Genomic DNA, 27,927 nt, shown 5'->3' with positions numbered 1-27,927 from the left:
TTTGAGAACATTATAGTCCACTACAGTGGAATTCTGGTTCACCGTGAGAACATTTTGCTTCACTTTTGGAACGGCGTGGTCCACTTGAAGCACATTTTGAGCCACTTTAGCACAAACGAGTCTAATTGTTAGAGTCCACTTGGAGGTTATTTTGCTCCACTTTGGAAATTTTCTAGACCACGTGTGAACATTCTGGATCACATTGAGTGCATTCTAGTCCACTTTGGGAAGATTCAATTCCACTTTGTCAGCATCTTGGTCCACTAAACTACTTTATTCATGTTCCCTCTCTGTTATGGGTCTGCTAGACCTTATTAAAGTCATTCTACTTTATTAAGCAATAAAAAAAACAACAATAAATAGTTTTATTACACAGGATTATTCCGGGTCCTAGTCCTCATCGTAGAGTATAAAATGTTGTGTTAAGTTGAAATGGATGCCGGCCAGCCAGCTGAGTGTTCAGGTTGTTGAGGCTCTGGAAGGAAGCCATTAGCATTTAGATTTGGCGGCGTCTCTCTCTCTCTCTCTCTCTCTCTCTCTCTCTCTCTCTCTCTCTCTCTCACTCTCTCTCTCCCGCTCTCTCGCTCTCGCTCTCTGTTCCACTCAATGTGTGCACGTGCATCGCAAATGGTCTTTTATGAGCTGCCGGCGGAGGAGGCGCGCGGCGGCGGTCTCCCATCGATTGGCTGGTCCACACGCAGCGCCTCCTAATGGAGGTCAGGACACGATGCATCGCATTACTTGTCGTTACGGTGCATGTGCTCTCATTTAGTCACCCTTATACGTCTGTGTGTACGACACTTTTTTAGTAATAAAAAAACGTAGGTTTAATTCAAATGCAAAGCAGTATTTGGAGACATTTTATAGGTTATAATGTAGTGAGAGATTAGTATTGTTGTGGTAAAGTGAAGATTTTCAAGACTAAAACATTAAAAACAGAAAAAAAAATTGAATCATATATTACAAGAAAGAAATTCTCAGTTCCCTCCTAGTCTGTGATTGGCTCAGGCCTCACGCTGCTCACCTGAGCGCACAGGTGCTTCGAATGAGCAAGCAGCCATGACCGAAGCCTCTCCTGCTAGTCTGTACTTTGCAACTTTCAAATCAGACTTTTCATGTTATTGTTGTCGACTGGTTCTGGGACTTCGTTTCCAGCCCGACGATGCTGTCCTGGCGTCGTCTGCATGTTGAGCAAGACGCACGCATGCAAGAACGGAGAAGCTGCGCAGTTGTTGGCATAAATCAATGTTCCAGTTCCAGTCGATTAAAAAAAAAAATATCGAAGGAATATAAAGGCACAGCTCCGATGTCTCGGAGTCTTCCTGTTGTGCGCCACATTCGGGATCGTCATCACCTTTCAAAGGTGAGTATCATTATGGCATTTGATATGTTAATTTATGGATTACTATATTCTTAAAAGCCCAACTATAGGGACATTGTGAACCAATTTAGAACACTTTGCTCCATTTATTTTGCTTTTTGGTCGTTGGGAACATTGTTGTGCCTATGTTGGGCATTTCAGTACACTTTAGGACCTTTCTTTTGAGATTTTTTTTTTCTAGCTTTAGAACATTTTGGTCGACTCTGGGAACATTGTGTCACCAAGACAACATTCTATTTTTTTATTTAATCAAATTTGAAGGGCATTTCAATCCACTTTGGGATGTTCTGGTCCAATGTGAATCCGTTTCAATCCACTTTGGGAGCACAGAAGTTGATTGTGAATCGTGTTCTGCATGTCAATCACAAATATGAGTCTCGGCGTGTGCGGGGGTGGGAATGTTTTGTTCGTCGGTGTGCTTCGGCGCCTCCATCGGGGCCAAACGCGTCCTCTCGGAACTAATATGCACGGCGGGATCGCTCCCGTCCAGACGGAACGCCGTCGGAATGGGATGTCGTCGCGATGAGATGCCGCCGTCTGTTGTGATTGCGCCGCTGAACCTGTGCGACCTGGCTGCCCGCAACCTGAGTGAGGCCGCGCAGCGGCCCGCTTGTTTACTCCCCCTCGCCGCTTCCTTTCAAGATGGAGGCAAATTGGCAGCGACGTAGACAAAAAAAAATTGCTTGCTGTTAGGGAATGCTGAGTTTTCCAGCATAAAAGATCGAGGAGCATTTGTTAGCGTACGTGACATTTAACATGAAATAAATAATGTATGTTCTTAACACATTATTTTTCTGTGTTTCGTATGTTGTCAAGCTTCAGTCACTATAGGCAATGTTTTGACAGACTGACTTCCCGACTGCAGATTCTTATGGGTGGTCCGTCGGGCTGCAGGGAGGGTGGGGGGTTGGGGGGGGGTCAGAAAGACAGACTGCCTGACAGACAGACGGACAGACAGCGCGCGTGTCTGATTTCCATCCCCCGGGGCGCGGCGGGTAATAGAGATCAGTAATTGGCTGCTATAAATCCCGGCAGAGGACAAGGTGGGTCAGAACAGGCTGATTACTTGCACATTACCGTCAATCCCGGCAAGACCCGGCGCGGACGTCAGCGCCGGCCGCCGCTTTGTGGTTATGAAGCAATCCGAATCACTCGCCGCGTGTCTGCTTCTCTAATCAGACGCGAGCCGTTCGTGTGAGGGAGGGAAAATAGCATCTCCTGGTTTGGACACTTGACGGCCGTCTTTAGTTAGCGGACGCATCACACTGTGGCTGACGTGTCAGTTAGAAAGCAATCAGCATGTACGCTCTCCACCTTTCCAACAGTGGATCAAGTTTGCATCCAATTTTGAATCCATTCTGAATCCACTTTGAATGAGAAATTGGATTCATGGATGTGCTGCACCTGGCTGCTCGCGTGTCTTCCTGTTCACGTCATCTCGTGAGGCAAATCATTTGTTTGGTATTTCACAGACATGATGACAGGTCTGTCCGGTCACATGGAAACGCCGTCGATCCGATGCGTTCATACACTTGTCTGTTCACACGCGCATGACAAACGGAAATTTCCACTCTTCGCGGTTGTACCTGATTGATTGGTCGCCGAGCGTGTGATTGGCTGTGATGTCGACGTGTGCCGATTTTGGCGTCTATACTTGAAATGGATGGCTTGTCAGTGTCAAGAAAAAGAAAAAAAAAAGAAAAACCTAATTGAAAACGAGCAAACGTGAAGCCGAGGCGACCTTGCCGCGCTTGTCCTTGGCGCACGACTGATCTGGTCTTAATGGACAAACTTGGCGCGGCGGCGCTGCTTCTCACGCGTCCTTCGTGTTTGGACGGAAAACGCTTCCAGCGTTTAGTCTGCATCCTTCACATCCAACCCAAGGCCCGTCTATGGAAATCCCTCTCTGGAATCGACTGGCAAACGAACGGAAAGCCATTTCAGTATTTGATTTTGCCAATAAAAGCCAAAGTGGGATTTCCGTGCCCCCCTGAGGCCTCGTGGCAGCGTTGCCGCAAAAGCGCGACACGATTTTCAGTCTGCTTGACAGCTGCCCTCAGTCCCGCTCACTGGCGTCAGACAAAATGCTAATTCTGTTTTTCATAACCCAAATAAAGTTTGGTGCTGTTGAACAGTGCGATGTTCTGTTGGCAGCCCCACAGGCACAATTCTGATCAAATATTCATATTTCAAATGTCTGATCGGAAGAGTTTAGGATAGAAAAAAAACACGACATAACTAAGTTTCCTGCTGGTTTTTTTGCTTTATATTTAATGATACTTTATCAACTTGGGGGGAAAAGAAGTAAAGTTAGACTGATGTCAAAATTCGCAGCCGGTTTCTGCTGTTGTCGTCAATTTCAGAAAATCAAGTTGGGCGGTATTTGCGCCACAAATCAGACGCAAGCTGTACAATTTTTCGAACATTGGTAGCGAGGAATTAGAAAGATTCCTTTGGTTGGGGGACAAAGATGCCAAATGTGAGGAATGCTCGGTAAAGTGAGAGAAGCGATTGAGAATGCTAGCGGAGGTATGGTCGCCCCCCCCCCCCCTTCTTACGTCACCGCCCTGGCCCTGACACCTCGCCAGGAGCGCTCATTCATCACATGTGCGCTGCCCAAGCCGCGCTAAATCACGGCGGATAAAGGACGCGGCATAAAAGAATGGAATTGCCAAGGCAAGCCTTCCAAATCCCACTGCCGTCATCCCCAAGAAACACAACGAGACTTTTGGACGCTCCTTCCCGGTTGCCGACTTTCATCTCCGGGGAACGGCTCGCCCCGCTGATATCCGCCCTTATCTGCTCTTGCATTGCTGGGCGGATTTAATATTATTTTTTTAAGGAGGCATTTCCACAATTGAACTCTTAACATGATATTTGGCCAGTTTTGAAATTTGACAGCCAAAAAAAAAAAAAGAGACGTTGAAATGACGTGACCTTGTTGAGTCAGTCAACCTGCAATGCAAGCGTGCTAATAACTTGGGAGATGATTAATCTTCCCTCCACTGAGGAAGGCTTTATTTTTATTGATTTGCCTTGTGTGTAATTTACTGTTCGTGCATTCCGAGAAGGGGCAAAGTTTGGCTATGCATGATTGAAATGAAAATTTGCAATGGGGTTTCTTTTCCCTTTTTTCTGGATCTGGTCCACGTGACCACATGTGCAGCTAGGGGCCCAGTTTGAGAACTACGGCCATAGAGGTTGCTGGGAGTTCATTGAGTTGGGGAGCAGTGATTTGCGGAGGTCCACCGAGGCGGAATGAGAGTGATCTGCAGTCGATAGCGGCCTTGACGCCGGCGTGACGGAGAGCGCGCTTTGCTTCCTTCTGGGCCGCCTTTGCAGCTTTTTCCTCCATGGATCAAAGTGGCAAATAACGGCAGCCGTGATGGAGCGAGGCTGGGATAACAAAGCGGGATAACAAGCCCCCCCTCGTGCACCATGCGGTGGCCCCAGGATGGATGGAGTCCGTTTGTAACGGCTCGTCTACTTTTGACAAAGTAAGCCCGGTCGTAACCTTCATCCTGATTGGCTGAGCCAAAGGGCATCTGGAGATGAGGCGCGTCGTCAGGGTCCCTAATAAATTGTCTCCTGACCGAGACCCGCCAGATTGTTTTCCATACGCCGCATTTGCCATCCTGACCAAGGTTCAATTTGGTTCTCACGTTTGGTTTCTTTTTCGCACGTCACCTATTCTGGTCTCTGATTGGTCGGTTCAAAAGTAAATTGCGTAGAAAGAAGTCTGTATGGATCTGATCTTCCTCCAAAAGAGCCCCACCCCTTCCCAAAGTCTCCTTTGGAGCGATCAAAGGTTACAGGAGCCATTGTGCCCTTCCTTCCTTTTTTCCTTCCTTCCTTCCTTCCTTCCTTCCTTCCTTCCTTCCTTCCTTCCTTCCTTCCTTCCTTCCTTCCTTCCTTCCTTCCTTCCTTCCTTCCTTCCTTCCTTCCTTCCTTCCTTTCCTCCCTCGCTCCCTCGCTCCCGCTATCCCTCCCTTCTTTCCTTCTTTCCTTGTGAGTTCATAATGTTTAATTCATTCTGGGACGCCCACGGGACCGTGCTCACAAAAACAAAAGCCTCACAAAGACAAAGGCAGAAAAAAAAGAAACAAGTTGCCGGGAACCAATGTTTCAGGTGGGACATCAAATGCGGTGATTGGAGATGAGACCGCACTCCATCCCTGCTAATCAGAGCTTCATCAAGCGCTCTCTGGTGTCAGGATTAGGGGGCGCCGGAGCTCGCTCCCCTCAGACTTGTCGAAATTGCTAAAATGGCCGCCAAGGGAACGTTGGACGTATCAGTCAGAGAATGAAGCCTGCTTTGCTTTGATTGACCTTCCCGTGCTTGATTGGCAGAGAGTCCCTGGGCACCAGCGCGGTGGGGGCTGTTTGAAGGAAGGTGCCCGAGGGGTGGGGCACGGGAGTTTAGTTGGAGGAAGGTGAAGGTCGCGCGATGAAGATTAAAGTCTCTACATACCGGTGAGACACACCGCAACCAGTCGACCGGTTGGAAAATCTGTGCATCTGAGGTCTGAGCGGATCTACACAAATAGTCCGTCGGTACACGAAGGAACTTTGGTTCACTTGATTGGTTGGAGGAGGGGTGGTTATCCCCGACGGGTCTTGGGAACGAAGCTTGGAGAATATTTAGCTTTTGGAGAACTCTCCAAATTGTGCTGATCCAGTGGCAGCTGCCACAGCGACTCATAAGAATGGAGGACACGCAGCCATGACGCATTTGCAGCTTCGACGCTTTTTGGGGAGCTGGCGAGAGTGGCTGAGGAGGGGGGGAACGGTTATATTTTTGCTTTATTTGACAAGAGAAGACGAGTCACAGGGTCAGCGGACAGATTGAGATTCAGAACATCGTTTGGGTGTGTGGCGATGCCTCAAAAAAAATCTCCCCGGAATGGAACATTCAATCAAATTCCTACTCCAACTTCAAATATTAGCAGTCGCTAGCTCTGTGCGCTAACATTTTCTAGAATGTTCATCAATATTAGTCGCCATCAGCCTTGTAGACTAACATATTTTTTAGTATATTAATCTCAAACACAAACAATGTCCAGCTGTGTAGTATGCGTGAAGTGTCCATTGAGTATCGAGTCGGCTTGCTTTGTCTGCATGTTGAGTTGATTGGTGTGACGTCTTTGGGTCTGAAATGAATGAGCTCATTACTCGTTTCTTTGTTCACTCGAATGGTCGACCTCTGTCTCAGCCTATTTTTAATCACTTGCCGGGGTTTGCAGAACTTACGAATCAGTGATGGCTGGTTATATTAACTTAGCTAACATCCGCTATATGCGTTAACTTCTCTTGATATTTCGCAAGTGTGAAATGGTCTCAAACGTCGGACACTCTGTTTTGTATCGATTATTTCCTCCTGTCTTGCCGCCATCACGCCGACACTTTCTCGCCATTCATTAATCTAGCAAACACTGACTGGCGAAATTAGCCAATACTACCTTGGAATGCTAATGCTAGGTCCTGTTAAGGAATTGATATGTGACCAGGTGATGATTCATGTTGTCAGGCAGCTGTTAATGTAATGAGTCAGGCTGTTGGTGTGATCACCCCCAACGGGGATGTCTCCGGGATCTCGCCCTGATTGATTCCGCCCTTGAACCCGCGTTGATGACAGCTTGCACGGTCGCCTTCGAGATGGATCCTGAGATGGATGCTAAAGGCTTTTAGGGGGAGTGTTGGCGTGTAAAAGGCCGCCATTGCTCACACGGCGACGTCGCCGTGGCATCATTCCCGGTGACTCTGCAATCTGGCGCCGGGGGAATTCTCAATGCGGAATTGTTAAGCCACACGGAACGTCAGTAGTGGATTTACTGCCAATATTGTCAGTTAACTAATGACGTCTCATTTGTGATGCGCTTGACGTTTGGTTGTAATTTAAGTCCAAAGCTAAACAAAAATGCTCCTCTCAGCTTGCCTGGCTGGTTTCAACTTCAAACAGTGAAACTGAAACTGCGTTTGGCTATGGCGGCTCTCAAAGGTCAGTGAGTTGTGCTGGTATTTTTTTCCCCCCGCTGTTTGCTGAGTTAGCATTGGTGTCTTTTTATTGTATTATTGAGCCGTTTGGAGTGAAGCAGTAAAGTCCATTCGGGCGTCTGGAAGCTGAAAGTAAGCAGAAGCGGAAGCACAGGCGGGACCACGGCGCTCTCAGCCCGAGCGCAGCTCCCATCGATCGCGGCGTCAAGTGGCTTAGTCCGGTGTCAATAGCGTCACCTTTTCACTCCAAACTGATAACACGCATAAACACACACACACACACACACACACCGGCTTGTGTTCTTACCTTCCGTCCACATCCGTCATTGGTCCTCTCTGACCAAACAGCAAGCAGAGATGTGGTGCAAGGAAAATGATACGCACTCCGATTTCCACTCGGAATGTAATATGACTCATCTATAATTGACTCCCATGACATCATGACCCAGTTGGAATCATTCAGTCTGGATATGATTCAAAACAATTCAATTTATTTTAATCAAACTAATTACAACTCAATACGATGCACTTCAATGATGTGTTAATACTAACTAGCGATATGATTCACTTCAATCTGATTCCAATCCTGATATAAGATTCAATTGAATCAGGAAACTGTACGCTGCTATGAGTTGCAGCTCTCTCCTCAGAATCAAGATGATTCATTCCAATTCACTCAATCATAACAAATTCCAATACAATCTGATTTCACAAAATTTGGTCACCGCAGTCAATCATGTTGAGGCGCTAATTAGCACGCTGGCCACGCCGCCGCAGACGGACGCTTTCATTGGCTGCGCATCAGGCTGAGAGCTCTTTGGCTGAGAACAAAAGTAGAAGAACAAGGTGACTCGATGTTGTGGCGATAAGCACGGACACTCACTCGATCCCATCGACGCCTCCTCGGGTGCGCGGTGGGGGCGTCACCCGCCCGCCGTTCGATGACGGCGGCCGCCGAGCTCCCCGATATGCATCGAATCCAACGGGCAACCGTTTGACCTCCGATCGCGGAACGCGGTGCCGACGCCGGCGGCCGAGTGTTGATGTTGGTTAATTTGCGGCGTCGCAAAAATAAAAGGTCACCTCTGAGCGGCGCTTGGCGGCTTTATTTCGCTTTTACGGCCTACGCTGCAGATTGAGTGCCACACGTTATCAGATGGCGGAACAACCTCGTCACATAAAGTTCAGCACCTTCAACCGGCGCCACCGAAGGAAGGCCGTTCAAGTGCGGCCAATGCTCGTCTTTGACGACAACATAAAAAGTTCATTAAAAGCGCCTCGCTCTTCCTACCTAAACGAGAAACTTTCAGACCTTGAAGCCAATTCGCTATTGTGAGTCCAACCGCAAAAGATTTTTTAATTGATGTTTTGCTGCTTCAAGAAAGTTCCTGCCTCTGATGGCGGCGGAATCCCCACCAGTCGTCAAATGTTTGTCGTTGACACGGAAATCCGTTCCGACGCCGGCTCGTTATGTCGGGCGCCGCCACAATGGGCCCGGCTTGTTCCTAAATGCCACTCGCCACGTCTTTAGTTGTGAGCATATTAGTCTCCATGGCAACGCGTTCCTTTTCGCCACTTTGTGTGTTTGCTCTCACTGATTAAACGCTCGGCTGACAAAGTGACGCCCCGCTGGCTTCATCTCCGGGAAACTCCGCCGGCATATGTGCCGAATACGGAGACGGCATCCCACAACAAACAGGATTAAGACGCACGCCAGTCAAATAAATACAAAAATGTACAAGAGAAAATATACAAAATAAAATGTGCCGAATTGAACAAACATGACTTGAAGAAAAACATAGACCAAAGACTTGACCTTGCGTGAGTCGCACGCGAACGGCTGCCAATCCAAGATTCACATGGAGCCGACGCGACGCCGTTGGCGAGTTCAGCCGCTCGCGAGTTCAGCCGCTCGCCTCGGGCAAAGGCAACGAGGAGGAGGCCGACCTGAATCAAATGTGCGTCATTCAATTAAAAATATCTCCAAACTATCAAGCAAACGTGTCCAACAACATGAGTCGAACTTGCGAGACGCGATTAGCGTTTCAAACGAGGGTTAATGTTTGGAAGTTGTGTGTAAAATCTGAATTAGGCTTTCAATGAAACGCTACTAGCATACATGCCATGCTTGACCAGAGCAAACACGAGCAGCCAATCAATGAGGACCAAATTGAATCTACTGAAGATGAATAGCATCGTTGACCCCCACGCCCCCCCCCTCCCAGAGTCAATTAATTGTAGGGGGGAGGGGGAGGGTCAAGGGGATGCAGCCTCATTAAGGCTGACAGCAAGCTGCTAATGTGTGCATGCTACACAGGTGGCTTTGATGTAGCGCCCATGCCTACGAGCCGCATTAGCATGAAGGCACGGATGGAATGAGAAAAGGTGCATGCCAAAACAGCAGGGGGCATTAAAAACTGGAAACCTTACAAGAATTTACTGAACCTTTTATCCAAAACAAAAACACGTTAAAAAAATAAATGTGCATAAATTCTGCATCCATATACATTATTATTTTTTTCTGTTGTACCTATCCCAGCTATTTTTTCAAGTTAGGGTATCAGTTTTGAAACCCTCTGACTCGAAACCCAACCTCTTATTTGGCAAACTAGCTCCTGTTTGAAAGTACAAAACTGCTTTTCCGACTCAGCAGAAAAACGAGTTTTCTCGCCTTTGTTTGTGTTGAGTCAAGGTGGGTCATAAAAGCGGCAGGTCGGGAAACTACTGGAACGCGCGGCGCGCGGGCCGGCTCATTAGCCAATGGCTGCTAATAGCCGCTTCCGTGGCATCCCTCGCAAAGTGTCACTTGCATCGATCGGGCCGATCGCGCGGCACCTTAATGATGTCACATTCTTGCGAGAGTCAACGGTCCAGCGCGCAATCAGCTCATTTCATCAATGTACACAATTGAACCTATTTAACATATTGATATGCACTTACGCCGCTAATGTGCGTGACCTTTATACCCCGAGTGGAGGGAGCTCCTCTTCACATCCGCTGCCGTTATTTATCAGCTGACATTTAGCTGGGGCCCCGATGGCGGCGGTTGGGGGAGCGAGGGTGGCGGCGCGGGTGGCGGCTCTCCACTTTAATTAAAGGTTCAACCTCTTCACTGGATGACAAATTGACTTCTTTGTGCTTGGGGAAAGTGCCGCAACGCGTAAAGTCCTGCCGGCGCCTCGCTAACGGGCGGCTAGCCCGGAGCTAAGCGCTGGAATGGATTGAAAAGAATACAAATAATGCTCCAACCATGATGAGAATGATAATGTGCTTTAAAAGCACATACAAGAATTAAAAACACCGGAGGATACAAAGCAAAATGGCAGCCTTCCTCTGTCTTTTTGTGCATGGTTTCTTGAGACTTTTTGGGAGGTGGACTCATTGTGGATGTGCCCACCAAATTTCATGTTGCTAAGTGACACATGTTGGGGGCTGAATTTTCTGCAAAATCTGGGGGTGCCGTGACTGCAACATGGCGGCTTCAAACAAGCGTAGCCAACTTTAGGTGTCTTTTCAGGCATGGCTTCTTGAGACTTTTTTTTTGTGTCTACACGTTAGACCAGTCTACCAAATTTCATGTATTTAAGACTTTAGGCTTAGACTTAAGACTTCAAAGGATAATTCATGGGGTGTTGCCATGGTAATTTATGAGGCCTTCAAATGGCTTTCTTCAGACTTTGCTCTGCCCCCCTCCCAAAAAAGCAGCGGTGCTCCTGACCCAATTTTGCGGATTGCCTTTGTTCATCTGGCAAACCTGCCAAACAGCGATGACATCATCTTCTGTGGATGCAGATCAAATGAAGTACAGCCTCAAATATTGATGGTAATTTTTTTTTTTTTTTTTTTGCGTTGATGACAGCGAAGGTTCCCGCCATCTCTGGACTGGCCTCTGGGCTGCTTTTGTCCCACTGCGAACGACTGGGAAGGAAGAACATTTAATTGGCCTGTTTGCAAACTAATTAAAGGGCTCCATTCCGCCCCGTGGAGGCGCTCGTCGCTAAGAAAGCCAGGGACATCATTAACCAGCGGCCTTGATAACCCTTCAAAGCGGGTTGTGTAGTGTGGGGAACACATTTACACGTGTGTGTGTGTGTTACGAGCAGATGCCAAGCGTTTTCAGCCCATCGCCCACGGCATCCTACCTCCGCGTCCTAATCAAAGAGTTGCGCTGTCTTTCCGAAGGCTTCAAAAGCGCTCGTCTCCACCTCGTCTCTCAGTAGGTGGCGCCGCGCTTCTATTGTCTTCACTTCACAGTCATTTGTCTTATTAGGAGAAACACGCATGGCCTGCTTACAGCACGTTAACCTTGTTTCTTTTGCTTACTACCCAGACTGGCTTTGATGCTTTTGTTCGAAAAAATAAGTTAGCATTTATTGCTGTGAACGTCTTCATACGGCCGCTTTACCTTCACAAGAGTCAGCGGGTGGGGGGAAGTTCGAGATCGTCAAGTAAATGAGATGCAAGTCGATATACTTTTGTGCTTTGATCTGGTTTTAGATTAGTCAAAATGTACACAATATTGTTTCAGACCAGACAGTTTCATTTCTTTCCATTCTAGAAATCAGCAGTAGAACATTTCACCAAAAACTCCACTTTCTGACCAAAGTGCGGAGAAAATGAGCATACGTGATCCTTGACCCTGAAAGTTTGCACCCCCTCGATCTCGTTGCAGATGTACTAAATTTGACTTTGGCAGTCGACGGACACGGTGATTGGAGCCGATATGTTCTCGCAGCAAACGGCCTGAGGGCACATCGAGTTTAACTAATGAAAGCCTCGCTCGGGTCGGCCCGTCAGTCGGCATCGAGCTCCCTCCTCAGCCTCCTCCTCCTCCTAACAAATGCTACAGTGGAGCATCTGTTTCTATTTTTTCCCTCCGTCTCTTCGCCGTGTTTGGTCCCAATATTTTCACTCGTCGAGGCTGACGGCTGTTATTTGGCCCGTGGCTCCTGTCAAAACTAACACGGCTTAATTGACTGCGAGCGAACGAGCCCCGGGATTGATCCTGTCAGGCGTCCTCGGCGAGCCGCGCCGCTCCATCTGTGAGCCGTTACTCCGGCGACGGCGCCAATCTGCTGCTTGGGAAGGAGCCAAGCCGTCGACGGAAGGAGGCGGGCGGACGGGCGGCGGTGAAGGGGTGTCGAAATTCCGACAGGTACCTGAGGCACCGCCGGTCTTGTGATCCGCTGTCACTGATGACACGCTCCTCACACGCCAGTAAGTTTTGCATCATGGTAAGCAAGAGCGCTCGTACGCTACGGATGCGTCAAGCCTTTCTCAGGGACTCGTGCAGATGTCTTCATCCCATCCAGAACCAGCAAACGCTTCCAAATCTGGCAGACGCTGGCAACTTTTACAGAGTATAAGGCCAGGAACACACCGAGACCATCGGACTGTTTTTGTCACGATTTGTATGTACTATAACACAAAATAAGTCCTAACACGTTATAGACACGACATTGTCTCGCTCTGGCGACTCTTTTGTGTGTAATTGAAATCTGCTGGTGAAGAATAGTGTCATGCCCGGAGCGTGGAAAGGGCTCCAGCGGAGTTCATATTTGATATGATCCACCTTGCGCATCAGGGCAGTTAAGGAATTAAAGTTACCCATACTGTGGCTCACGCATCTGTTTCCATGGTAACCGCACAGAGAGAGCGCCCTGCGGGTCCTCGCCAAGCGCTCGGCTTCCCGTCTGCCGGTGCCTCGCCGAGATTTCCCCTGCCCGGATCAGAGAGGAGCTCCCCCGTGCTATTCGTGGCGTCAATCCTAGGGGAGGGGACGCCGTTGGGCATTCGTGGACAAGCGTCTTTTGCCTGCCATGTCCCTGATACGCCAATGTCCGAACCTCTTCCAATATGTTCGGGAGATCAAATTGACAAAAGTGTCCAAGAACGTACATTGATCATATTTACACGCGTTAACAGAAAACTTGAAAAACATTTCAAACAAGCTCATAGCTAATGAGCTAACATGAGACAAGGCAGTGAGAAAATGGGAGAGCCGAGCGAAAAGGAGACGGGGTGGAGTGTGGCAGCTCAGGCGGCATAATGTTGGTCGCAGATTCCGTTGATACCTGTCGAGACGGCTGTCAATCAAGCGTACGTTGCCTTCGGCGATGCGTCATGCAGATTGACAGCTGACAGACGGAAGCCGGCTGAGCGCCAGTCATCAAATGCTACTGCTAACGCTTGCTAACTAGCAGTTGTTGATGCCCACCATATTCATCCAAGTTGGGTGCGCATAGGCAAATAACTGGTCGCTAGACACCGACTGGTCGCGAATCAATCATAAGAGTATGTATAGACCAGGGGTCACCAACCTTTCTTAAACGGAGAGCTACTTCCTGGGTACTGATTAAAGCAAAGGGCTACCAGTTTGACACATACTTCTGAAATAGTCAATTTGCTCAATTTGGCTTTCACTATGTGTTATTATTGTCATTTCCAGTTCACATGTAAGTGTGATTTTAACAAGAATAGCAAAAATACAGTCAAACCTTGGTTTTTGACCACAATCCGTTCCAGAAGGCGGTTCGAGAAGCAAATCGGTCGAATTCCGAATCTATTTTTACAAATAATGGGAAAAAATATAATCCGTTTCAAGACAAAAAAACCCGCCTTTCTTAAGCATTTTTTCATTTGCGCATATTTGTCCGATCGCGCAACATCAGCGCACCGCCGAACGCGTAAACCGTAGCGCGTCGCCCACCGCGCAACTGCACCGCGCCGGTCGCATTATTGTGACAGAGCCGTCGCTGAAATTTAGAAAATATTTCTAAAGTCCTGAGGTACTTTCCAAAATTTAAGTGGACCTAAGTGCGCAGGGAGCTTAATTTTGTCCGATCGCGCAACAGCAGCGCACCGCCGAACACGCAACCGTAGCGCGTCGCCGACCGCGCAACTGCACCGTGCTGGTCGCATTATTGTGACAGAGCGGTCGCTAAAATTTAGAAAATATTTTTAAAGTCCTGATGTACTTTAAAAAATCTAAGTGGACCTCAGTGCGCAGGGAGCTTAATTTGGTCCGATCGCTTAACCACAGCGCACCGCCGAACGCGCAACGTCGCCCACCCCGCAACTACACCGCGCTGGGCGCGTTACTGTGACAGAGCCGTCACTAAAATTTGGAAAATATTTTAAAAGTTTTGATGTACTTTCCAAAATTTAAGTGGACCTCAGTGCGCAGGAATCTTAATTTTGTCCGATCACGCAACCGCAGCGCGCCGGGCGCTCACTGTCACATTGCTTTAAGAGCGTCTTTGTGTTTCAGAATTTCTTTACTGCTCCCACTTGCTGTCTTTGGAGTCATGATTAGGGGTTAATACAATCCTCAAAGTAACGAAAATACAATAACAACGGAGTCAGTCGGCATCCGGGCCGCGCGGTCGGGTTTTCTCGGGTCCTCCCGGCTCATCTCGCGAGGTTCGACCTCCGAATTTTGTTCTACAACCGAAGCAAAAAAATCTCGAATTTTTTGTTCGAATTCCGATTATTTCGAGAACAGGGACGTTCAAAAACCGAGGTTTGACTGCAAAATAAATAGATGCAGCTCAGTGACAAGTGCCGCTATTTGAGCTAATTTTAGAACAGTCCTGCGGGCGACTCGTGCGGTCCTCACGGGCGACCTGGTGCCCGCGGGCATTGTGTTGGTGACCCCTGGTATAGACCAACAAAGGACTGGTCGCCAGTCAATATAAGGACACATAAAGACTGCCTACGCAGAGACCAGGGACATACTCTATTATCATGCTAGTTAGCTTAGCATGTAACTTTGCTGCCGTTTGCGTTGCTACGTGATGTTGACGCACATCCACGGCGGTTGTCAGAACATTTGAGGTGATGACCGCTTATCATTAGACAGGGAATCACTGAGTGACATGACACCAAGGCGTCGCTTGCTAATTACTGGCGCCATTCAATATGCTAATGAAGCTGAGAGAATTGGTAAGCCCGACTTGTGTTGACATTTTTCCATCCACAACCCTCAGCCCGCATTGCGTAGCCTTCATGCAAACGTAACACGCCTGCACATATCTTAGCTTGTTCAAAGTGCTCATTTACATAAAAGCCCCGCCTCCAAGATGAGTCGCAAATGATATGGTAATCACGCCGTGTTACATTAGCGGTCCGGTCGCCATGGATGCGAGCAAAGTGTTTTTTTTTTAACTGCACACCTGAGCAGGTGACAAAGTAGGAAGAGGGAGGACGCTGTCAAAAACACGTCGTGTGCAAGACGCCAACCAAAAGTGAAGGACAGAGAAGCTCTCCTGGACGTGTTCCTCACAAGGAGACTGCAGGCAGCGTGGTTTTGTACATTCGCATGTTTCCAGTCCTCCAGCAGGAACAATGAGTGTTTACATCGTTTTCTTGTTGATCCTCCTGCTTGCACGATTTGTATGTTGCTACGAGTGTGTTTGTGCGTCTAACCTCACCGCCCTCTCGCCGTGTCCCTGCTCACGTTGAGGTTGTTAAGTCGCACTCGGAATGAGTTTTACGAGGCGTCTGCGTGCCATGTTTGCACTCAACCTTTGTGTCTCACGCACACGTTATTGACAATCTTCCGAAGCTCAAGTGGAGTGCGTGTTGTTGTCTAGCACAAAGGGGGCGGTCGCAATGCTCGGACGTGACCTTGAGAAAACCTCATGGCAAGGATAATGAATGAAAATAAGGATTTGAAATGTTGCACATGAAATGCGATCAACTGTAGAGTAAAACCTGTGTCACTAGCATGTGCTCGATCAACTGTCACGTTGTTATCGCCGATTGATTTTGATCATTCTTTGAGAGGCTTGAGATTACGTACTTTGAGGAACTGTTGCGGTTCTGAACCCGAATCCCGATTTCCCCCACATTGGATGCCGCCATCTTATATCTTCTTGTGCTTTACAGACGGATCGCCGCTGGACTTCCCACCACGTGTCTGCTGACCTACGCCGTTAATCGGAAGACCTTCAGACGGGTAGGACGTTAAATCATGTGGTCAAAGATGCGATAATGATGATGGTAGGGATGATAATGATACAAATGATGTTCGGGATGGTGCGGGTGACCATGCCAGTGACGATAACAATGGCGATGGCCTTGACAGTTAGAACTCCGATAAGTGTGAAGCCGATAATGAGCACGCTGATGAGAATGATCATGATTGTGACGTAAATGATGCCGATGCTGATCGTGATGATTCCGATCGTGACCATATCAATCATCACGATGCCGATTGTGACGTTGCTGATTATGACGGTGGCAATTGTGACGATAACAAGGATGTAATTTGGTTCTTGAGTGCATCTCAAGTAGGAAACTTGTGTTGTGATGACTCAGCGCTTGAGAAACAAAAGGTTTTCTCTGGGGTAGCCCATTCCGAAAGTAGGCCATCAAATCTTTTCACTCAACCCTCCCCGGCACTGCCGCGTTGTGATTGGACCAGAGTCTCCGGTTGCTGGATTTGCGGGGCGCACCCCTGAAGAGCGGGAGATGTTCCCAGAGAAGATGAAGGACCGGGTTCTCGGCAGGAGGCGGGCCTGAGGGGATTACACGGATCAATGTGGAGGGAGAGCGAGGGAGCGCATCCGGCAGGTGCGTTCGGCCAATCCCGGCACAGAGCCAGACGGGATAATGTTCCCTCCCGGCAATTAAGCCCAGGAGGTGTTGGAGTGCTTTAGCGGGAGAGCTCGTTAGAGGATTCCGGCACTTGTTTCTGTCCTAATCGCATGGCTCCGTTTTTTCCCCCGCCATCTCATCACTTGCTTGCCCTACAAAAGTCTTCTATCTAAATTCAGTCGGAACACAATGCTAATGCGGATGCTAGTGCTAATCCATGTCACACTCAGCTGCCATGTTCTGCTTTGGATTCTCCCACAATACATTGTGGTTCATTGCATGGCTGCAGGCACCTGTTAGCATGATGCTACTAGACGATGATCTTTGTCTTGGCCCATAGAACTCCAATCATGATCAAAGTCAGATTTTGTTTTGTGTTGAAGATAATCTAAACCTGCATAAAGCTGACGGAATGTTTGATTCTCGCTCCTTGTAGTTTCTGGATCCCTGGGTGAGGTCCAGTAGAGAGTCTGTTACAATCTTTAAGATACGTTTTGTTCTGTAAACGTAATTTCTGAATATTTACCTGCAGCCATTGCTTCTATTCGTCATCTGTCATGTCGTTGCCACTCAGTAACTTTGTCCTCGTCCTTGATGTTGTGTCTCGGCCTCCGAAGACCCTCGGCGCCTTCGGTTCCAGGTCGGTTCCCGGCACTTCTCTCAACAAATGTGTACGCCCGCACAAACACACAAACACGAGCACGCATGCACGCCCAAGGTGGCGGTGTGGCTTGCCGGTCCAGGACAAATTGGAAGCAAGCGGCTCATTTACTCGCAGACTCGGCAAACAAGTGCAAAGACTCCCCAAGGGCGTTCCCGCATAAATAATGACTCCGGGAGACACTTCCATTTGTGACGCTCGCTGGTCGCGCACACGTGGGTCAGCTGGGCCGCGCCTCCATTGGGGGAGCTCGAGGGTCGGCAGTAAACAACGCGGAGAGTTAAGAGCTCGCTTTGTAAGGACATCGGCTTTGGAAGGACGTATGCCTCAGTGGATCGACATAGTACAGTTGTTGTATGAATGAGCCAGTGCAAGAGGGTTCGTGTTTTTGGACCAAAGTCCAGGGCTAGGGTTTAGGATTATGTTTTGGGTTTTTAGGGCAGTAGAGTTTAGAGGTAGTCATAGTTTTAGGTTCAAGCTGTTAGTTTTCAGGTTACGTATGATTAGCGGCGTTATGCTACATTTGAAGCTTGTCATCGTAATACAAGCTAGCAGTCAGCCAGTGAAGCCGAGTCAGTTTTCCACCTGCTGCACCTTTTGTTGGCGTCAATAAAGACGATTTTGTCGAGCTCAGATTAACTTGTTGCAATCATCTTCAGGCTGTTATTTCATTCCTACTTGGCATTGTTTAGCCAGAGACGAGATAATGACGGCGGTCAAGTCGCGAGAGCGCGTACTGTCGGGGTTCCTGCGGGGAAGTGATTACCGCCACGCCGCCCCGACAATCATCGCCGCCGTAATCCCGCTTTTTTTTGTCTTTATTTTTTTTTTTTCCTCTATGCACGCCGACCTCAAATTGTAGCGTGTCACATTGTGTTTGGCACGCCGGATTTAGATATGCTAAGCGCCCGCATCACGGAGAAGGTGCACTCCGGAACGAGGAGGCGGGAAATGTGCCGCTTCGGGAGGGGGGCGGAATGGGGGGGGGGGGGGTTGACGGTTGTTGAAATGGCGAGCTCTTCTCCAAGTGGAACAGATGGCAGGAAAGTAAGAGTGGAGCTTTGCTTTTTTTTTTTTAACTTCAAATGTTATCATGCAGCATGCACACCACGCTTAAGCTAATGAGCGGGAGTTGTGGGGAGGTCGGGGGAGGGGGGGGGGTCTTTGTCTTCCTCTGTAGTTCTTCCGTTCTCTCCCACCGGCACTTTTCCCCGCAAGCCCACGCTCGCAGCGGAAGCCTGGAAGCCTCGCCGTTATGTAAGCACACACAAGCGACACTCACAAAGGCAAGCCAAGCAAAGCCGGCCGCAACATAGCAAGTCAAACACGGCCGCCCGGGGGAGCTAAATTTAGCACAAGTGTTTGGGTCACAAATCCCATAATTGTCCCGCTTGGGGAGATTTCATTTGCACTTCAAGGAAAGTCGGGACTGCGGCAATTGCGGCACAACTACAGTCGCAATCTGTTGTCCCCCAATCTGGATTTATTTGTGGTTTGATTTTTTTTTTTTTGTTTGGGTTATTTTGGACCATCAATCATACCCACAATATCTTTTCCTGCCCAAGTGGTTTTGATTCTTCCCCTGACCCAGATATCAATAAGACAAATGCACGGATGGGATTAGGGCGAGACTTCAGTTTAAGGAGATGAGGGTCAGGATTAGGGTTGGGTTAGTTCGCTTTGGGAGTTTCGGCTCAGTGTGCAAGATTTTCCTTTTACCGTTCCAGTAAATCTCGTAGGCTGCTTTCACGGGCCTTGAACGAGTCTCGGATCCGCAGTTGTCTCTTGGCTGATAAACAAACTCTTCCTACTTTGCTCCCTTTTCTCTCCAGAATTATTTTTAGTCCAGTGACGCCGCCGCTCGTCTGTCTGCCTAATCAACATCCCCCCGCCCCATCCAAACGTCTTCAAAGCGCCTCGCGGTAATCCGAGTGAGGCCGGGATGAAAAGAGCTTTTGGACCGGCGCGGACGGGGAGATCGTTTGCGATCGTCTGAACCCGGCTGACACCGTCGGTGACACAAGGATGACCCGGAAGGTTCTGCTCGCTTTGCGTCGTGCGGAAAGGTCCGTAATGAGCTGCTGAACTCGGCGCACTTCCCCGCTTGCATCAGCTCCGAGTGGGTTTTCCTCCCAGCTCGCTTGCTCATTCCGGTTACGCAACGCCACCGCCGTGTCACTTCGATGTTCCCACCGGAGCGTGACGCCGCCGCGTTGGCCCGACGTCGACCGCCACCGCTCCACATTTTTACCGCTCCGGCTGCCGTTTTTTTTTTTTTTGTTGTACCCCCGCCATGGGTTTCCGCGTCAGACGAGCTGATTTGTGCAGCGTGACGGCGACCCCCCCGAGTGGGGCGGCCCCCGCATGTCACAATGTGTCGTCGCACGACAGCCTTTCGCACACAGTGTAGTGGGCAGGTTTTCAAAAACTCTCAAAAAGTTGCCCCTCAGTCACCACAACCGACAGCTGTCCACTTTTTTCCCCGTGGTTTTCCGTGTCGGGTTCCTTGTCTATTTTGCAGCGCGATGGCCCCTCCCCCCGGCCGGCCAGGGTCCGCCCCCCTCGCGTCGGTACGTGCTGTTGTAGGATCTTCCTGATGAAGTCGTTAAGAAGTCGTTAAGAAGCCATTAAGAGCCATTAAGTCGGCGAGGTGGCGCCTGGTGTTCGGCGCGCGCCGGGCGTCAGGAAAACTTGTTAATCACACCGTTTATTCGCTCCCCCGGCGTGCGACTGTAAATATCGGCGCCGTGTTGTTGTTGTTGACTGTGCATGCTAATGAATGTCGGTATTAGCTTTGCAGCTCCGGAGGGAGGGGCTAATGCTAATACCCGATTGCCTTTAAGGGAGGGGCATTTATCTCGGTGGGGGAGGAGAAAAGGCTCATTTTGCACGTTTCTCATCCAGTGTCAAGCAAATTCACGTTATGCTTCAGTCACGAGAGTCAAAATTGTAACAGTAGGCACTTATTCAAAATATGTTATGTTTTTTCTTCTTCCAGTCACTACGGTAAACAGCAATTGCAAAATGTTGTGACTCAGTCACTAGCACACTTTGGTGTGTCCCGATCGGGACGTGTAGCCCCCGGGGGTGTTTGCTAATGTGCGCGTTTGTCCACGTGATGGTCGTCCTCCACGTTGAGGCGCTCTTATCGGAAGTCATTAGGCTTCCCTCCGTGCGGCTGGCCGTGCTAATTATCTCTTCACGCTCAAGCAAAGCCGCCCATTAGCCCGTTCCTGGAAAGACTCAACAGCGTTTCACACAGAGTTTCCGTATGACGTGTCTTTCACACAGAACCCAGCAGGTGGGACATTAAGAACGGAAAGTTTTATCTCGCTACCTTTCAGTTTTGTTCTTGCTCTTGAATAATTGGACAAAAGTGGCTGAAGCACAAACAAGGCATAAAAATGCACAGCTGTCTTCGGCGAAGCATCTCGCGACGTCACGAGACATTTAAATACGGCGATTGCAGCTGCAGATGCGCTCGTAAACGACGTTTGACTTGGCAAGCGCCCCGGCGCCGTATCCCACCTGCTCCCGACGCCTTTTCACAAACAAACAAAAGTGCGTGCGTGTAAGGGGGCCGCTCGCACCTGCTCGCTAAAACGTCCAGACAGCAGTTGGCCGGCGCATCTCCTTTCTGCCGTTAAACTAATTGCCGCACGCCCACACCGGCGCAGCAGCGTCGTGCCGCGCTTTTATCAACAGATGCCGGCGTCGTGCCGAGTCACTCGCGCCCCTTCGACGGCGCCGTAAACACGACGACTTTTTGTCTTATTGCCAATGTGAATATATATCTGTCCGGCGACCAGTCCGGGGTGTCTCCCGCTTCTCGCTTTCCCGACTGAGTGGAACTAGAGAAAACTGAAATGAGAATCTTGCCACGCTGGTCCAGCTGGGCAGGAAAGGACCAGTTGACACTACCGGTCCTTCCCCTCCCCGCTGCCCCCAAAGTCCACCACCCGCCGCTTGGCTCTGGCCGGACCCGGCTCATCCAAGAAAGCCGTCTTTTCCGGCCGGCCTGCTCACCCGCACGGCGCCTACATGGTGTGTCCAAGACGCTCTTGGCAAGGAGGCCAAACAGGCGGCGGCAACGGACCGTTCTTTTTTTTTTCATCCCCATGCTTGTCTCACCATTGCGGGAGACAGAACAGCAACATTTATTCACCCCACAGTCCCCAAAAAAGAAAACAAACAAACAAGGAAGAACACGGCAGGAATGGTTTCCATTTTCAACAAAAAAAAAACCCAAACATCCCGTTTGGTTTCTTTTCTTAAATTTTTGGATGGTCGCAGCGAACATATGCACATCCTCGCTTCCATGCCAAGAGCTTTTTGGAAGTCTTTCCTCACATTTTGTCTCCTGAAATCACATGTACATGTTGCAAAAAAAAAAAAAATCCGTCATGTTCGATTGCCCGCTGTTCAGCCCCGAAAGCAAAAACATCATGTGAAAGGCCCGCAATTAATCTTAGCCTGGGCGGCGTCCCGCTCTTTATGATTATTAATGGCTATTTAGCGCGCGGCTGGGTCACCGCGCCCCGCTAAAATATTTACGCCGTAAACAGCGTGAATGATGAGGCCCTCCCCAAAAAATGCCCCGTTCGGTTCCGAAACGAGCGAGACGTGGTCGCGTGACGCTGCCACCGATGATCAATTGCCGACTCCTCACGATGCGGGGAGCGGTCGCCGATTCTTCTGATCATGTCCTCTTCCTGTTACGCTGTTACCGTGGCAACCCGGCCACTATTTTTCTGTTGGCTAAAGTGTTTGTGCTTTTCTTTTTCTTCCTTGACATTAATCCTGTTTGGTTGCATGCGAGCGTGACACTATTAATATTATTCTCCATCATTTTATTTACTCTGTTGATGCATTTTTGCCTCCAACTAAATAGCACCATGACAAAAAGTGCGAGCCAACTGGACCGCATTAAATCAAATCATCTTTGTTACCGTGCGCATGCCACCACTGCCAATTAGTTGAATATTTCACAAATAGCGGCCGTGTCGCTATCCTTATCAATTGTTCAATTACACAACGCTTCGCCAAGTATGAGACATTATTGATCCAACAGGTTTATTTCCGTTTGTCTTAAGTGTCTTTGGAGATCATCGGAAATATGATTACTTGTGGCTAATCTTAAGAAAAACTGCCCACGGGAAATTATCCATTGATTTGTTTGCTCCAAGAAAGAACTAACTACAAATTCCAAGACACTAAATCATGGTTAGTTTGTAAGATATAAATTCTTTTTCTTTTTTTAACGAATGAATTGTATTTTTTTACATTTCAATGGGCAAAGTCGATATGAGATCGATCTCAAGGCGGCACTTTGCGGTGACTCGAACCCCCGGCGGATATTACCCCACGTCTCCCGGTTTCAAATTGCCTTACAAGATACTAAACACGTTTAAAAGTGCCGAGGCGTGCGGCGTAATGATCTCCTGCCGTGCTCAGACAGATTGTGACTTGGCGTATCAACGCTGACACGCTGCCAACGTGGTCGCGCTCCAACGCCGCTGTCAGAGAACCACGCTTACAACTTCATGCCATCTTCCAACAACTTGATGTCTCATTAGAGCAACTCCGCCTTCTAGTTTTACGTACTCTTGGGACGGTTTCAACAAAAACGCGGCTTTCGGACCTAAATAAGCTCTTTCACGCCTATCTGTTAAAAATCATGGAACAAATTCAACTCTAATCTTTTTGTCATTTTCCACTCAAAAGTCCTGTCCAACTTTTCAATTGCATCGTTTCTATGGCAACAAGGCGGCGTAGGTAGAAATAAATCGAGCAAATCTTTCTTTTCTTCACTTTTGGTGGAAAGTAGCTGATAGCCAAAGCCAACAAAGGCGGCGCGAGACCACCACGGCTGTCTGTGTCAATAATCGTATTTATATAATCATCTTATTTGACCAGCCAGCCTGAGAAAACAGCCGGCCGACCGCAAAGCGCCGTTGTCCGACTCGGGGCCTCCCGAGACGGAGCCTGACCGGAATGTTAGCGAGCAATAACGCGGTGAACATTTTGAGGGAATCTCATGATAACTGCTCCGAGGCCTGCTACACAATTAGTTTGGAGAGATTTTCTTTGTTTGGCTACATTCCGTTCACGCCACAGTCCCCGGAGTCAAATGGCTCCAAAGTCGTCGGCGTTCCTCATTCCCCACACGCGTGAAGATTTCTGGTCATAAATATTGAACACGTTTAATATTTCAGATTGTCGGCCCGTTTGGGTACAAATGCACACTTAACGGCCGTCAGACATAAAGATCATTTTAGAGGACGATCTGATAAGATGGATGGACAGGAAGTAACCTACGGACAATAACTACCCGATTCCCGTTGTCGGCGTGTTCAGATTGTTGGCCCGCCGGAGTCAGATTATGGCCGGTCACAGCCGGGTCAGCGGCTGCCAATGAGTGAGCAATTGGTGACGTTGTATTGCCGGCATGACTCTCCAACTTCTCAGGAGTGTTGCTCACTTGCTGCCGGTGGGAAAAAAATGACCAAACAACATGACGGCCTTTCTAGTTCGAAGCCTTTCTTCGTCAGATGAAGAAGAAAAAGGAGGAGCGGCTCGACAAGAAGCCGGTCGTAAGCGTGAGGGATGTCGGGAGGCTAGCGGGGGAAAAAACAGCAGGGATGTGCCGATAAAAGGGAAAAAGATCAAGTGCGGATGAAAGAGATCAACTTCTTGGTGGGACGGGAGCGCGAGAGGATGCAAGGACAGACGGCCCGTCAACAAAACAAATCTTAGTGCGGGCTCCATAAAAGATGGATGACGCTTTGAACGACTCCGAGCGGAGTCGTAGCGCCGCCGCCGCATAAAATTTCGTTTTGAAATGAAGTCGTTTGCTTCTTTAACTCTTTCATCTGCGGCCGCGTGCTAGCGACACGGGATATGCTAATCAGGCGACATAGTCCGTGATTAATTATTCAGTCGGCGTTCGGTCGTCGGTCTGCATGTGAAACATTGGCAGACAGGTCAGGAACCTTTTGGAAATGGAGCGCTACTTCCTGCTTACTGATGAATGCGAAGGGCAACCAGTTGCATATACACTTCTCGTAATTTGTCCAAATATCGGCTATGCTATGTTGCGCAATCTGTTAGCAGAAATGCAAATCTGCGCATCCAACAACACTGCAGCTGCACATGCAGATCATTTCGGATGAGACGTCAATTTCCGAACGCAACTCCGACGTCTCGTGCACGTTGTCACCCGCAAGAGGCGAGCGGGATTCCGGGGAGGGCCCCCCCGGCCGATTAATCCAACAGATTGCGCTTTAATACGGAATGGTGGCGATACATTTTAATGCTGGCTAAAAAGCGCTTCCCTCCCCGCGGGCACCGAGAGAAGGCGGCTCTTCTCCTCTCATGGCGTAATTGAAAAAGATGGATCTGGCCGAGTGTTGCGCCGACGCGGCGGGCGGGCGGGGAATTAGACGGAGGAACGCGTGTCGGGGGATCATCGCGAGCAGCGGGAAAACATTGGAGGGAGGCATTTGCAATTTTATGAGCGCTTTAATGGCTTTCTCCATCATTCACCGATCGCGCCAGCTAATGCGCCGAGGTTCCGAGGACAGACGCTCGTTATTCACGCTTGTGCGCCGATTACCTCGTCGGGCCTGAATCGAGCTTGCCGTCCAATCGGGACGTGACGCCATGTAGTGGACAAGTCCTGCTGGACAAGGGACGCGGGATTCAGTCGGCTTCCTGGTCGACGGCAAATCTGGTCAGACCGGCCAAATAACCTTTGTGGTGAAGCAGCATGTGGCTCCTTATCAACTGCCCTTCCCGTATGATGCTCCATTGATGGAATTTCTACCAATGAAAGCTTTTGTGCTCCAGCTCAGAACTCACGTCGTATTTTCATCTCACAACATGACGCAGCGCAGTGAAAGGTTGCCGGGTTGCTGCGCGGCCCCCCGCTACCCGTCCGCCCCCCCTCAGCGGTGCGCTATAATCACGACTGTTGCGGTGTGTGATCCCGGCCACTCCCCATGGCGAGGGACGATTGGAAACACCGGGATGTGTGTGAGTCATGGACAGCCGGGGCTTCCTCTTCCTTAACCCGCCTTCTCCATCACACATGGCAAAGACGCTTGCATCTTTGGTTTCTCGCGCCACGCCTCTGTGATCAATATGGCCTTTCTTACCCTTCACCAATAGGGAAGCTCCGCATCCAATGCAGGAAGGGAATTACACCCCACCCCCGGGTGGCAGCTGCTCACAGGGCGGATTGAAAAAGTCAGCAAAGGCGTCCTGAATCAGAGAGGTGACCTATCCCCGATTGTTTGGCCGATTAAAAGTCCATGTTTGTCATTCTTTTCATTCGTCACAGCGTGGAGATAGATTTGAGCTGGAAAGCGCCGCGTAGCGTCATGGGAGACAGGCGGGGAGGGGACGTGTCTCCGTGGCAACAGCGACGAGCGCCAAATCTCGTACCTGCTATCAAACTTCACTGCCGTGCTCCACCCACGCAAGGCACAATGGCGGCGAGGGAACGTTCTGGCAACTTGGCATATGCCAGCTGTCACCGACGCCAACTTCAAATTGGCTAATATAAATATCGGGGATGTGATTGTCTTTGAAGGAGCCTGTATGCCAATATGGCAGGCTTTCTTTGTCTTGGGGAAGCTCAGTGAGACCCCTCCAAACCTGTAGGTGGCAGCGCTGCTCACGAGAACGGATCAAATGTTCCGTGCCTTATGAAGGACGATTTACAGCTTGCAATCATTTCAATGCGGCGCTAACATCGAGTCCTCTATTATATCGCTCCATAAACGATGAGTCACTTCAACCTGTCCGCTCTCCGACCTCCGCAAAGGTCACCGTGGTGCTTTGCAATATCAAAACTTTACGGCGGGAAAGAACGCTCCGCGGCGCTCGACGCTTCCAGCGAACTAACGCAACTCTTTTGTGCTCTTTGTGGCGACGGCGCATAGGCCGATTGGGCTCGGAAGCACCGATTGTGCAGGCGAACAAAACGCGCGTCCCCAGCGATGGCTTTCATTGAGTCAAATATCTCCCGTGTTGCAAAGGGCGGCCGGCAACAGCGGCCGCACAAAGCAATCAAAAGGACTTCATTGTATCGTCTGTAACAAGCACCCCCCCCCCCCCGAGCTGCCTGTGTTGGAAGTAATGAAGTACAAATACTTTGTTCTAATTACTTTTGCCGCTGGCTGAACAAATGCGATGCTTTATGCATTCTGCCTCATAATGAGAGCGAGAGCTCAAAAAGCAAAGCTTGCTTTGGCTTACATTGTCATCATAGAGAGGCAATCACATTTTCCGGACCTTTAATTTGAGATATGACTTAACATAGTTTGTAGCAAATTAAATGTTGCCCTTGATACTTTGACCCGAGCAGATCACACCCAGGAAAAAAACAGGTAAACCAAATGGTTAGCTACTTGCTACCTGAAATAATCCGCATCAATATTTACAATTATGGCTTTCACTTGGATTTTCTAATTTTTTTTTACGCTTTTTTTTTAACTTTGTCACCAAAATGTGCACTTTTGACTCTTTGAGTTGCTGGAAAGATTTTTTTATTTCTTTTAAGCAAACCTGAGTCGAAATGTGAAGCAAAAAGAAGCGAAGTTGTTATTCATCAGTTTTGCGCAGGGCATCGGGTCAACAAAAGTGAAGGTTCTGTCGGGAATGAAAAGATCCATTTGTACCTTGGGGAGCCAGCCAAAAAAAAGAAAAGGAAAAAGAAGGCGATTTGTGTGCTAAAGCGTGAGGCCCGTGCTCAGCCCCCATTTTAACTTGTCATCGGCAATTTAGCCGTGCAGATGGAATATTAAGTACATTCTTTTTAAAAGGAGGGGAAAAGCGCCGCAAAAAGGGAATTAATCCGCTTGCCTTCTTTATTTTGATAATGTTGTGTTTTTTTTCTTTTTTGTTTGCTGCGCTTCCTCCTCGCAGACGAGCCAATTTTTAATCCCAATTCATCTAATTGTACCTCAGAGTGCTAATAAATATTGTTATGAATTATTCAGGCACAGAGTGGGCTGATGACACAGTGAGCGGAATTCAAAGCACTAGAAACTGGAAAAGAAGGGGGGAAAAAAAAAGGGCACTGAATCCCCTCGGAATTTTAAAATAAGAGGAAGTGCCGAGTGGGCAGCACGGTGTGAAAGTGGTTAGCGTGTTAGCATGTTAGCTTCATTGAAAACTCAAAATTGTCCATAAACACGCATTTGTATTAGTTTTTGTGCGGCTACAAGTGATCTGTGTTGTTGTTTACGAATTTGTGACCACAAAATGTTGAAACCAAGTATTTTGT

General features: G+C 48.9%; 1 protein-coding gene across 1 annotated transcript in view; it reads left to right on the top strand.

Annotated features, from left to right (window-relative positions):
* Positions 1-11,457: 11,457 nt before the first annotated feature.
* LOC148383787 (RNA binding protein fox-1 homolog 3-like) overlaps positions 11,458-27,927 on the top strand; it is a 145,203-nt gene continuing 128,733 nt past the window's right edge. The window contains exons 1-2 of the mRNA XM_088356846.1: positions 11,458-11,591; positions 16,265-16,334. Coding sequence (XP_088212972.1) covers positions 11,479-11,591; positions 16,265-16,334 — 183 coding nt within the window. The 5' untranslated portion in view covers positions 11,458-11,478. The remainder of the gene's footprint in view (positions 11,592-16,264; positions 16,335-27,927) is intronic.

This window comes from Syngnathus floridae, chromosome 17 (genome assembly GCF_059516105.1).
Source record: "Syngnathus floridae isolate MCC-2025c chromosome 17, RoL_Sflo_1.0, whole genome shotgun sequence".
NCBI classification, from domain to species: Eukaryota; Metazoa; Chordata; class Actinopteri; order Syngnathiformes; family Syngnathidae; genus Syngnathus; species Syngnathus floridae.
Note: the sequence above shows the minus strand (reverse complement) of the source record. Positions and strands in the feature narration are given on the sequence as shown.